The 13860-nt window shown below is 49.0% G+C and overlaps 1 protein-coding gene across 2 annotated transcripts in view; it reads right to left on the bottom strand.

Annotated features, from left to right (window-relative positions):
* Positions 1-13860, bottom strand: part of CDK19 (cyclin dependent kinase 19) — a 287493-nt gene that overhangs the window by 110852 nt on the left and 162781 nt on the right. For both annotated transcript variants that reach the window (XM_089664589.1, XM_089664595.1), the window contains exon 4: positions 9088-9228. In XM_089664589.1, the coding sequence (XP_089520715.1) occupies positions 9088-9228 (141 nt within the window). The remainder of the gene's footprint in view (positions 1-9087; positions 9229-13860) is intronic.

Genomic DNA, 13860 nt, shown 5'->3' with positions numbered 1-13860 from the left:
GTCAGTGGGGGGAGGAATAGTGCCCCATCGTTGGTGTCAGTGGGGGGAGGAATAGTGCCCCATCGTTGGTGTCAGTGGGGGGAGGAATAGTGCCCCATCGTTGGTATTAGTGACACAAATGATGGGGCACTATTCCTCCCACTGACACCAATGATACTTACTTTGCTGACCCCTGCTCCAGCCTGGGCTCGCTCTCTCACTTACCTGTCAGCTGTCTTCCTTCTCTGGCCGCTCTCCTCTTCACTCGCTCCGGCAGCTCCCTCGATCTTCTTTGATGTACGCGCGCTGCCGCTCGGCTCCTCCTCTCCAAGCTCCACCTCCTCGCCGGTGATTGGCCGCCTGTGTGCCTCTCCTGAGCTACAGTTCCTCAGCGGCGAAGAGGCGGAGCTGCTGAGCGATCCCGGAGGTGTGGCCAGGTGACAGGAGCAGCGTATCATCCCGCCCACACATCGCCTGAGACGGAGGAGCGGTGTCTCGGTTCCTAAGACCATCGGAAATATGTGTTTTCCGATGGTCTTAGGCGACCCCTGGGAAATGGTCGTTCGACCCCCAAAGGGGTCGCGACCCCCAGGTTGAGAACCGCTGACATAGAGGGACCCAAAATCCAAGGAGCTCTTTCAACAGTTCCAGCTTTTGGAGGAACTGGAGAACTAGGACAGTGGAAACATCCACAAAATGACAACATTTTGGAAAGCAAATACCCTATGGTATTTTCTAAGAGGCATGGTGAGTCTTTTGAAGACTTAAATTTTTTGCCATAAATATTTGGAAAATGCAGAATGAAAATGTATTTCTTTCATGCAAATTTGTCAATTAATAAGATATTTCTAACACACAGCATATATAGAACTGCACCCCAAAACACAGTCTACTACTCCTCCTGAGTACGGCGATACCACATGTGTGTGACTTTTTAATGCCTGGACTGATTATGTCCTGGAAAATGTATCTTGTGTATTGAAAAAAATCAGCCAATGGTGTCAAAATCAATGTACTGTAATGGTGACCTCTGTATGAGTAGTCAGGGAATATAACTTAGTGCAGCATCACCTATATCAGCCCTCATTCCTATACGCCAAGCAAGCCTACCCTACTGGTACACAGCTGCCCCCAGAAATGCCATGTTAACTGGTCAGGAAGTACAGGAGGCTGAACAAAGAAAGAAAAAAAGGAGTTCCTTTGGTTCAATGAGTGCAGTTGTCCACAGGGGATGGCACAAATGGCAGGGACCAATATTTCACAGGAACATAGTCAACGGGATGTACAGCAAGCAAAGGAGAGGTCCAGGCAGCAGGTAGAAATGTGGTAAATAAACAGGCCAGAGTTAGTACAGGGGGCAGGCAACACTGCACTGGTGTGGTGGTGATCAGGAACACTCCTGCTGGCTGGGGCTTGTGTAGCAGTGATTAGGAACACTGTTGTTGGCTTACACTGGTCTGGTAACACTGGGACTGGTATGGCGGTAATCAGAGAAACTGTTGCCTGCTGCAATGGTTTGGTGTGATGGCAGTCAGGAACACTGATTCTAGTTACACTGGCCTGGCAATATTGTGGCTGGTGTGGTGGTGATGAGAGAACTGTGACTGGCTGCACTATTAGGGCTCATTCACTGGTGAGGTTGGGGGATGGTAAAACCTTGCAGCTGCAGTTCCAGTTTTACTGCCCTTCAACTGCTACCTTCTTTAGCCTTGGCTTTGATGCTTTGCTTCGGATCAGTGGCAGGAATTATACCCCCTGTACACTCACAAATAATTGCCCATTCAAATGAATAGGGGTGGTTGTGCAGGGTCCAAGGGGTTAAAGCAGGTAGTAAGGAGGCGATACAACGCCTCCTCACTGCCTGTGAGATTCTCTCTGAAGAGTGATCCAAACATGTATTGCTGTTCAGCTAGCATTGCACATGAGAAAAAGACCTTATGGTGACCTTGTGGCTGGTATGGCAGTGACTAGGGACACTGTAACTGATGTGGCAGTGATTATGGGCACTGACTGGAGGTGTGGGGATCAGGAACACTGACTGGTGTGGTGGTGACCATGGATACTGGGACTGATGTGGAGGTGACCAAGGACAATGTAACTGGTGTGGCAGCTATCAGGGATAGGGATATTGTAACAGATATATATATATATATATATATATATATATATATATATACACGCGCGCACGCACACACACACACACGGTCCTGTACCATGTGATCACTGTGACTAATCACAGAGATCACAGTAGTAAGCAATGGTATCATGAATGCTTTCCCCTGAAGAGGTCATTTCTGACAAAAAGTGTGTAGGGTGGGGCATGCAATCTGACCTCAATGCACATGTGCGCCCTATGGTGGAATGTGATGAGCTCTATTTCTGCTGCTGCTGCTTTGTGAGTACATTATGTTTAAAATAAATTTGGGTTACACTATAGACTTTTCTTTGATGAGAAACATTTAACATGAGCATTTCAGTAAGTGAAGAGGAATAACCTGGGGCTGTTGGAGTGAATCCCTTGCCAGCTACCATCAGCTTAATATTATGAAAGAGCGCTTGTGACCTCCATAATTAGAGGTCTTTGGATTCAGTAAGAGGCGTAATTTTAATGGTGGTGGTGGTAAAGGAGTGTTCCCAATGGTGATTCACTGGGTGTTGGGAAACGTAAGTGGTCACAAGAAGTCATTATTACATATTATATATTTTTAACATAATTATTATTATTATTATACAGTATTTATATAGCGCCAAAGGGTATGCTCAGCGCTGTACAGTAGCAAGGGGGACAGAACATGAGACAAAACAGTAACAATACAATACACGAGGGGTTCGAGGGCCCTGCTCTTTCGAGCTTACAATCTAGGAGGGAGGGGAAGGTGGTACAAGAGGAAATGGCTGTGGGGAATGGAGTGGTGGGAGGAGTGGAGGAGGTTAGTTGTTAGGTGAGGTCAGGTGTTAGGTGAGGTTGGGGTAGGCTTCCCTGAAGAGGAGGGTTTTCAGGGTGCGCCTGAAGGTGAGGAGGATAGGTGACAGTCTGATGGATTGGGGTAGGGCGTTCCAGAGGATGGGGGAAGTCCTAGAGAAGTCCTGCAATCGGGCGTGGGAGGAGACGACCAGGGAGCTAGAGAGCAGGAGGTCCTGTGAGGAGCGGAGGGCACGAGTAGGGTAGTATTTGGGTATCAGGTTGGTTATGTAGTTTGGGGCGGCATTGTGAATGGCTTTGTAGGTCAGAGTTAGCAGTTTGAATTTGATGCGTTGGGCAATCGGGAGCCAATGAAGGGATCGGCAGAGGGGGGGAGGCAGATGTGGAGCGGTTGGTGAGGTGGATGAGTCTAGCCGCTGAGTTTAGGATCGACTGAAGTGGGGATAGCGTTCGTTTGGGTAGGCCAGTGAGAAGGGAATTGCAATAGTCCAGGCATGAGATGATGAGGGAGTGTACGAGTTGTTTGGTGGTGTCTGGGGTGAGGAATGTGCGTATCTTGGAGATGTTGCGGAGGTGGAGCCTGCAAGATCTAGATAGCAGTTGGATGTGGGGTAGGAAGGAGAGGTGGGAGTCCAGGATGACACCCAGGACTTTGGCGTGTGGGGTGGGAGAGATGGTGGCATTCTTAGTAGTGATGGAGAGGAGGGGGGGGGGCGCGGGGTGGGGGGAAGACCAGGAGCTCGGTTTTGGATAGGTTAAGTTTGAGGAAATGGAGCAACATCCAGTCCGATATGTTGTTTAGGAGGTGGGCGATGCGGGCATAGAGTGAGGGGGTGAGGTGGGGGGTGGAGAGGTAAATTTGGGTGTCGTCGGCATAGAGGTGGTAATTGAAGCCGTGGGAGTGAATAAGTTTGCCAAGGGAGGAGGTATAGATGGAGAAGAGGAGGGGCCTGAGGACAGAGCCTTGGGGGACCCCAACAGAGAGGGGGAGGTGGCAGTGTTGTAGGTGACACTGAAGGAGTGTTGGGAAAGGTAGGTGTCAGGGCTCCTGGGTGTGACCAGAGGTGTGTGACTGACGCAGGGAAACGCAGACTTCAGATATGTTATAAACAATGTAATTTATTAACACTAACAATACAAACATAAACGCAGTGCAATACTAAAACATAACACAGTGCAAACAAACCAAACCAACCACCCACAGATAACAGTACATACAATGCAAGCGTCGTCAGGCAGGCCGGGTCAATATCAATCGGGCAGGTAGGTACAGGGGGAGCAAGCTGAGAATGGTCGGGGTCACAAGCCAGGGTCAGCAGGTAGCGGGCAGAGTGGTACAGAGGGTCAGGCAGAGGAGAATGGTCAGACAAGCCAGGGATCAGGAGCAGGAGAATGGTCAGACAAGCCAGGGATCAGACCAGGGTCAGCAGAGAATCAGACAGGAACAGGAACAGGAACAGGAAACAGGTCCCAGGAGAAACACAACACCAAGGCAGAGTCTGTGGATTGTGAGTTGAAAATGTCCTTACGGATTGCGTCAATCTTGTTTTGGAAGTGATTGGCAATCTCGTGGGTGGTGAGTGAGGTGCTGGGTGGAGGTGGGGGGGGGAGAGAGCAGGGATTTGAAGGTGGGGAAGAGCCGGCAAGGACAGGTGGAGAGGGTGTTGATAAGGGTTATGAAATAGGCTTGCTTGGCAGCGTGGAGGGAGGTGGTGTAGGCGAGGTAGGCGGCTTTATAGAGGGAGAACGCGCAAGGGGATCTGGTTTTGCGCCATAAGCGCTCCAGCGCGCAACTGCGTCGTTTGAGGGATTTCATGTGGTCATTTTGCCAGGGTTGAAGCGGTTGGGGTCTAATGCTACGTGTGGTTAGGGGTGCCAGGGAGTCGAGGGCAGCCGACAGTGAGTCGTTGTATGCAGTAGTGGCCAGGTCAGGGCATGACAGAGGGAGGATACTGTCATACAGGCGGTCAGCTGCCGGGTGGAGATGGGTCGGGTTCAGATTGCGGAGGTTGCAGGTGGGGGGGGGGGGGGGATGGAGAATGTGAGGAGGTGGTGGTCAGAGAGGGGGAAGGGGGTGTTAGCGAAGTCATGGGGGTGCAGAGGTGGGAGAAAACGAGGTCCAGGGTGTTTCCATTGGAGTGGGTGGAGGACTGAGTGTGCTGTGTGAGCACGAAGGAGGAGGTTAGAAGGAGGAGTTGGGAAGTAGCCGGGCTGTTGGCGTTGATCGGGATATTGAAGTCACCTAGGATGATGGTCGGTAGCTCGGAGGAGAGGAAGAAGGGAAGTCAGGCAGCAAAGTCGTCTAGGAAGGGGGATGCGGAACCAGGAGGCCGATAGATTACTGCAATCCTTAGGGGGGTGGGAGAGAATAGCCGGATGCAGTGGGCCTCGAAGGAGGAGAAGGATAGGGAGGGGGGTTAGGGAGGACCTGGAAGGTGCTCAGCGGTAGTAGGAGCATACCGACCCCTCCGCTTCTGCGCCCGCTCGGTCTGAATGGGTCCAGACAAGGCCTCCATAGGAGAGGGCAGCAGGGGAGGTGGAGTCAGTGGCTTGGATCCAGGTTTTGGTGACCGCTAGGAGGTTGAGGGAGTGGGAGACAAAGAGGTCGTGGATGGCGGTGAGCTTGTTGCAAACCGAACGGGCGTTCAGGAGTGCAACCGAGAGGGGAGGGGTAGATGTGGGGAGGAGGGGGACAGATATGAGATTGAGGGGGTTGCGGTGGTTGGCGTAAGTAGGGGGGTGCCGGGAGGGGGAGTGGGGTGATGGGGGGCCAGGGTTCGGGGAGATGTCATCGGCGGTTAGGAGAAGGAGGAGGGTGAGGAAGGTGGCATGGGAACAGGAGGTGCAGGAGCGCGTGGGTCTGTTGGTGGTGGCATGTGGGTCGGCGGGGGAGTGGAGTATCAGGAGGAGGTGGTGAGAGCCGTAGAGGGGGGAAGGAAGAAGTGAGGGTGCGATGTAGAGCTGTTTTGGGGGAGTAGGGGGGTAGAGGGAGGCAAGTTTGGGGATGGAGGAGAGGAGAACGAGGAGGAGGAGTGCAGGTGGCATGCTAGGGTGGGCAGAATGCTGATCGGGTCGGAGAGGAGGGAGGTTTCAGTCAGGACGTGAGGATGGGAAGAGTCCATTATGCCATGTCTGAGTTCATCAGTGTCCAATCGTAGGAGGGGAGTGGGAGTGGTGGGCGGCTGGGGCCGCAGCTGGCTGGTTGCAGTCTGTGGGTGCTGTAGGCCGGCGCCCGCGGGTGTTGTGGCACGGCGTCGGTGGGCACAGTGGTGCGGCGGCTGGACGAGCCGCGGGACGCGGTGATTGGAGGTGTTGTAGGGCCGGCGTCAGGGGTGCTGGAGGCCCGGCGTCGGGAGGCGTTGAATGCACAGCTTTGGGAGGTGAACATAATATTTCATAATGAGTGTGGTGGACTCAAGTTTATATTGACATTATGCTTGGATTTTGCACTGAGTTTGTATTCCATCCACTAATGCATCTGTTTTATATGCACTATTCTAGTGCTGCACATTTATTTATACACACATGTTTGAAGTATCGGTTTGTGGATACTAGTGAAGGCAGCTATCTTGACTGTGATATTAGTGATACATTTTAAGTTGGTTTACATAACTTTTCTTTTTAAATATTCCTTTGATGTTTTTTTTTTATTGCATTAGCACAGCGTTCACTAGGGTTTGATAATGGCATCATGAATGACAGCCATCGCTTACTACAGGTAATGTGATCACTGTGATTGCTCAAAGCAATCATATGGTACCAAGGGTAATCACAACGAGCTGGTGCCCAGATCTGTGATCCGCCTGAGCTGCTGCATCGCCCTGAGGCTGCACACGAGTACACGTTCTGGGAGGACATATAGGTGCATCCTCCTAGAACACCCCTTGTCCTGGCTGCTTATGTACAGTAGCAGGATGGTAAGTAGTTAAAGAGGTTGTAAACCTCAGACATGAAATATGAACAAAGCATAGCCTTTACGTTTACTGTATACTTCTATCCTATACTGTGTACTTCCCTCTATACAAATCACTGAGTGGGATTTCTCTCTGCTGTCTAGTTGCTCTGCTATCAGCATGATTCACTTTTGATAGGATTCCCTGACAACAAAAGATAAAAAAGTGCCAGGGAAAGAGCTCCTGCATATAGCCTGTGTTTGATATCCACAGTTCTGCTTGTTCTCTGTGTACTGTGTGAAGAGGTGTGTCCGTTCCCTCCAATCAGGGCGCAGAGCTCCCCTCACTGAGATCTGCACTGTGAGACTTCAGATCCCCACCCCTGATTGCTGGAGCTGAGAAAAACCCTTTGATCTTTGTGTTTTTAGAAAGCTCTACAGAAGAAATTGTTGCAGGTAAACAGGTACAACTTATGCAGGAGGCTTCATTTAATCTCTGTGTATTACCTGATGCTAGTCACTTCACTGGGTATATGCGTGGGTTTTCAACTGTTTTAAGTACAATTTTCAAGAAGACAGGTAATAGAAGGAAAAACAGAATGGGAGAGGGAAAAGAAAGGGAGACAGCTGCACTTCCCAGAAGCTGGGTCCACTGAAAAAGAGAATCGTAAAACAATTTCAGATTTAAGGGGTCTGGTCAGACAGAACAGGCATACCTTATATCTAAAGGAGAAAGTGAGTGCATGACTGGAATCAGGGTATTTTTTAATCATAATGTAAATCTAGGTTGAATTTAGGCCGCATGCACACCAGACATCTCCTAGAAGCCTCTTCCTGGCAGCAGCGCTTTGACCAAAAAAATGCCTGGCGATAGTAAAAGTGTGTAAAGCGTTTAGCAGCATTTACCCGCGTCAAATGTTTGGGCAGTAATTCATTTCATAGGCTAGAATAAATAATGTATTCTGGCCACTGAGATAAATTAAAGCTCAAACGTTAAATGCATCTGGCATTAATGTACGTTTACACACGTCAAGCGTTTTTTTCTGCCAAAACTCTGCTGGGCACCCCAAGGCACCCCTAAGAGCAGCTGTAAAAGTGTCCACTGTGCATGAAGCCTTATGCAGGCAATAGACGGGTCGTTTATCGGCTGAATTTTCGTCCGCATGAAAAATCGGACGATATTCACGCAGTTAGTGGGGCCAACCCGTCAGCTGCTTTTCGCGGATCTTCTCATTTATTTTTATCGGTCATGCTGGAAAATCCACGAAAAACGGCCATTTTTCGTGGACATTGGTGGCAGCATCGGCAACAGCACCGAACGATTTTTCATTTATCGGCTGACAATTCTGTCTATGGCTTGCATTACTGTGCTCTGCATAAGTACTTATGCAGCTTACTGATAACCAGCATCTTTAAACTATCAGCTTAAGGTAGTGTTTCCCAAATTATGACATGTACATCACTGCTATTACTGACTGCAAAAAGTATTCAGCAGAGTTTGAGCCTAACAACGGTAATGTAGCTGGGCATATTGCACTGTGCTAGTATATGGCAACGTTAATCATGGCTGCCTTATTTTTAAGGTACTACATGGAATAGACAAGATTTAACTTGTGGACTAGGTGTTTAACTTGTAAACTATAGGTTGTATTAGTAAGTTTGTGAGAGACAGTGTCCGATTTGATTCTGGCTACCTAAACCTAACAAAGCAACCATATTAGTGTGTGCATCGGAATTCATTGAGTGCAGCGAGTGTATCAGAAGCAATGGTGAAAATATTACTGATGGAAGTGAGGATAGAGGTAGTCCACATACTAATAACAAATCATTTTAAAATGTAAAATCAGATATAATTTTCAGCAAAATAATAATATTACGCTATCAATAGTACATGTAAAAGATTAATAGAATGCAGCTGACAGCAAAACAAGAATTAACAGCAACTTATTACTTTCTGAGCAAGCTACAGGCACTAGCAGTTAGAAGGCTCACCTAAGACCTGAGGCACATTTTCACAAACAAAATGTACTGTAATGTGAATCCAGTTGCGTAAATAAAAAGGGAGTATTTCATGGGAAAAAATTGAGCTATGTTATAATTGAATGAAGATTGCTTTGTTTAATCATTATTTTAAGGGTATGGCTAAATCCAAGGGTGAAGCCATGATTTCTTGACCTGTGGCAAAAAAGATTAGTACTTAAACCCTTCTGCATATTTCAAATTTACATAACAGGTCAACATATATTCTTTATCATATGTTTAATGTGCTATTTACTAAACATTTTTTACATACCAAGTCTCGATGCAGCACCCAGTTTGCATGCAAATAATGGATTCCATCCAAGATTTGGTACAGCAAAGACTTGACCATTGATCGAGGCAGCTGCATGGGCTTCTTGTTTGCTTTGGAGGCACGATGAAACTTGATGATATGCTAAAATTAAAAGTATAATACTAGTAAGTCATTCCACAATTCTTTTACTGGGGTGTTCAAGCCTGAAAGCAGATGTAGAGAAGGTTAAGGGCACTTGTTTGCATCAAAATTGTATTGTTCTTCATGCAATTCAATAAGATGGCAAAAGAAGCTTGACGCAGCTTAGAAGGTCAGAAGCAGGTTAGAAGCATCTCACACTGATCTTAAATGCAAGCTAAATGTATCTTAAAGTACGCTCATCTACACAGGTTCTTATTGTGTTTCAATAAAGTATTAGCCCCTTATTGACGGCCCAAGATCTACATTCTAAGTAGCAGTGCATTCTCACAACAGGGGGTAGATCTTCACTCTCTACATACACACACTTGAGAATTTGGATATGTATCCAACTTGAGCATCCACTGAAGCTTCAGCAAGAACACAAGAATTCACAGATGGGATACATGGTACTAGGGACATGTGCAGGGGCGGACTGACAACTCATGGGGCCCCCGGGCAATATGGGATCATGGGGCCCCTGTGTCCTTGCCCAAACTCAAAAAAGCCTATGAAAAAGGTACCAGGGGCATCTCATGGGGCCCCCTACTGACCCCGGGCCCTCGGGCAGTGCCCGAGTTTCCAAATGGTCAGTCCACCCTTGGACATGTGCTGAAACATGCATCTTCGCTCTTATGAACTGCAAAATTGTTCTTACTTACAGCCATGATCACTGTAAGGCTGCATTCACACTATAGCGTTTTGGGAACACGGGCAACATTTGTGATGCAATCTTGCGTGCATTGTGTTAATCAAGCAAAAAACAATGCATGTCGTGCTTGCGATGTCATTTACTGTTAGTGGCACCCCAAATGCAGCATTCGATTAAAAAACAAAGCTCAGCCAGGTCTATTCGACCAGAGATGGCTATGACAACATTATGTATGTAACCAATCCCTACAAAGGATTTAGAAAGGTACAGTGTTGGAGCGGTGGGGTGATGGGTACCAGATTTAAAAAAAATACACACATATATATATCAGTAAATATATATATACACATACAATGTTAACAAAAGTATTGGGACGTCTGCCTTTACATACACATGAACTTTAATGGAATCCCAGTCTTAGTCTGTAGGGTTCAATATTGAGTTGGCCCACCCTTTGCAGCTATAACAGCTTCAACTCTTCGGGGAAGGCTGTCCACAAGGTTTAGGAGTGTGTCTATGGGAATGTTTGACCATTCTTCCAGAAGTGCATTTGTGAGGACAGGCACTCATGTCAGACAAGTAGGGCCTGGCTCACAGTCTTTATGGACCTTGCTTTGTGCACTGGTACGCAGTCATGTTGGAACAGGAAGGGACCATACCCAAACTGTTCCCACAAAGTTGTTAGCATGAAATTGTCCAAAATGTCTTGGTATGCTGACACCTTAAGAGTTCCTTTCACTGGAATGAAGGGACCAAGCCTAACCCCGAAAAACAACCCCACACCATAATCCCCTTCCACCAAACTTTAGACTTGGCACAATGCAGTCAGGCAAGTACCATTCACCTGGCAACCGCCAAACCCAGACACATCCATCGGATTGCCAGATAGAGAAGCGTGATTCATCACTCCAGAGAACATGTCTCCAGTGCTCTAGAGTCCAGTTACAGCATGCTTTACACCACTGCATTCGACGCTTTGCATTGCACTTGGTGATGCAGCTGCTCGGCCATGGAAACCCACTCTGGGAAGCTCTCTACGCACTGTTGTTGTGCTAATCTGAAGGCCACATGAAATTTGGAGGTGTTTAGCTATTAACTCTGCAGACAGTTGACGACATCTGCGCATTGTGCGCTTCAGAATGCGCGGACTCCGCTCCATCATTTTATGTGGCCTACCACTTCGTGGCTGAGTTGCTGTTGTTCCCAGTTGCTTCCATTTTGTTATAATACCACTACCGGTAACAGTTGATCATGGAATATTTAGTAGCAAGGAAATTTCATGGATGGACTTATTGCACATGTGGCAACCTACCATGGTACTATGCTTGAATTCACTGAGCTCCTGAGGACAACTCATTATTTTACAAATGTTTATAGAAGCAGTCTGCATGCCTAGGTGCTTGATTTTATACACCTGTGGCCATGGAGGTGATTCAAAAACACCTGAATCCACTGATTTGGAGGGGTGTCCCAATACTTTTGGGAACATACTGTATGTGAACAGGCACCATAGGAAGCAATATTTTTTCATATGTCGTGCAGATTGGATGCGGTTCAAGCTGCATTAAATGCACGTATATGTGAACCGGGATTTATGCTGGCTGAACATTGCTTCTGAGATGTAACTGTGTTGTTTCAACGTTGCTAACGATGTGCAAGTACGTGTGTGCTTGATGACAGGTCCCCTCTTCAGTCTATCATGAATACCGCTGCCAGACTCTTCCACCTTACCAACCATTCCATATCTGCCATCCCTCTCTGCCAATCCCTCCACTGGCTTCCCATTGCCCAACAAATATAATTCAAAACATTAACAATAACATATAAAGCCATTTACAACTCTGCCCCAAACTATATCACCAATCTTGTCTAGAAAAATCACCCAAACTGTGCTCTCTGCTCCTCCCATGACCTCCTGCTCTCTAGCTCCCTTGTCTCCTCCTCCGATGCTCATCTCCAAGACTTCTCCAGAGCCTCCTCCATCCTCTGGAACGCTTTATCCTAATCCATTTATCTATCGCCTACTCTGCCCACTTTTAGGCGATCTCTGAAAACTTATAGCATGCACTGCCTGGCGGTATCTCTAGCAACCCACAGCACGGGTTTCCTCAGGGCGCGGGGTCTAAGTCCCAATCTGCTTATTCACCAGGGCCCCTGATGGTGGGGATGGGCTTGGAGCAGACTGAGACCAGGTCGCGACCCCTGAGTACGTCCGGCAGTGGTAGAGAGCACCGTCAGAGGTGTGTAGGAAATGGAGCCTGACGTGAAGAGGCTGGTAGGCCTAGCAGCAGGAACTGGTCCATGCGGGATGGATGGATGGACCGTCAGGGTAACGTAAGGCGTAGTCAGGCAGGCCAGGTCAGCAACGTGCGGGCAGCGAGGTACCAGAGGAGCAGACAGAGAATGGTCAGGGTCACGAGCCAGGTTCAGCAACTAACGGGCAGCGAGGTACAGAGGAACAGGCAGAAGAATGGTCGGGTCAAGCCAGGGGTCAAGCAGGAGACAATCATTAGGGTCAGGATCAATGCAGAGGTCGGCAACAGGAAGTTTCACAGATCAGATTACAGGAACAGGACAATAAGACCAAACGGCAATTGCACATACCTCCTGTCCCGTTTAAATAGCGCGCCCTGCTCTGTCATTGGTGTCAGGCGCGCGTCCACGATCGCGAGTGCGCATACGCGGCCGTCGTGATCGCCCAGGTCCTGCTGCCCGTTGGCTAGAGCGTGTTGATGTTCTGCGCATGCGCCGCCCAGCGTATCGCGGCTGAATACCCGACCCCTGACAACTTATCTCTTCAGGGAAGCCTATCCTGCCTTCAGATAATAACCAAATCTTCTATCTCTCCTCCCAGTTCATCCCTCACACTTATTACCTTTTGTACTACCAGCCCCTCCCTCTTAGATTGTAAGCTCCAAGGAGCAAGGCCCTCCTAACCTTCTTGTATTGAACTGTATTGTTGCTGTATTGTCTCCCTTTAGATCAGCGGTTCTCAACCTGGGGGTCGCGACCCCTTTGGGGGTCGAACGACGCTTTCATAGGGGTCACCTAAGACCGTCGGAAAACACATATTTCCGACGGTCTTAGGAACCGAGACACCGCTCCTCTACCTGTCTCCAGGTGTGGGCGGGATGACATGCCGCCCCTGTCATCTGGCCACACCCCCGGGAGCAATCCTCGCCGGTGATTGACCGCCGGAACTGTAGCTCAGGAGAGGCACACAGGCGGCCAATCACCGGAGGAGGTGGAGCTTGGAGAGGAGGAGCCGAGCAGCACCGCAAAGGTCGAGCGAGTGAAGAGGAGCTGAGCGGCCGGAGAAGGAAGACAGCTGACCGGTAAGTGTCTGTACCATGGGAGAGTGAGGGAGCGAGCGAGCCCAGGCTGGAGCAGGGGTCAGCAAGATAAGTATCATTGGTGTCAGTGTAAGGAATAGTGCCCCATCATTGGTGTCACTGATACCAACGATGGGGCACTATTCCTCCCCCCACTGACACCAACGATGGGGCGCTATTCCTCCCCCCACTGACACCAACGATGGGGCGCTATTCCTCCCCCCACTGACACCAACGATGGGGCGCTATTCCTCCCCCCACTGACACCAACGATGGGGCGCTATTCCTCCCCCCACTGACACCAACGATGGGGCGCTATTCCTCCCCCCACTGACACCAACGATGGGGCGCTATTCCTCCCCCCACTGACACCAACGATGGGGCGCTATTCCTCCCCCCACTGACACCAACGATGGGGCGCTATTCCTCCCCCCACTGACACCAACGATGGGGCGCTATTCCTCCCCCCACTGACACCAACGATGGGGCACTATTCCTCCCCCCACTGACACCAACGTTGGGGCACTATTCCTCCCCCCACTGACACCAACGTTGGGGCACTATTCCTCCCCCCACTGACACCAACGATGGGGCACTATTCCTCCCACTGAC

This window comes from Staurois parvus, unplaced genomic scaffold (genome assembly GCF_062004578.1).
Source record: "Staurois parvus isolate SC_StPar_1 unplaced genomic scaffold, SC_StPar_1.0 ptg000048l, whole genome shotgun sequence".
NCBI classification, from domain to species: domain Eukaryota; kingdom Metazoa; phylum Chordata; class Amphibia; order Anura; family Ranidae; genus Staurois; species Staurois parvus.
The sequence above is the reverse complement of the archived record's forward strand: the minus strand, read 5'-3'. Positions and strand labels throughout refer to the sequence as shown.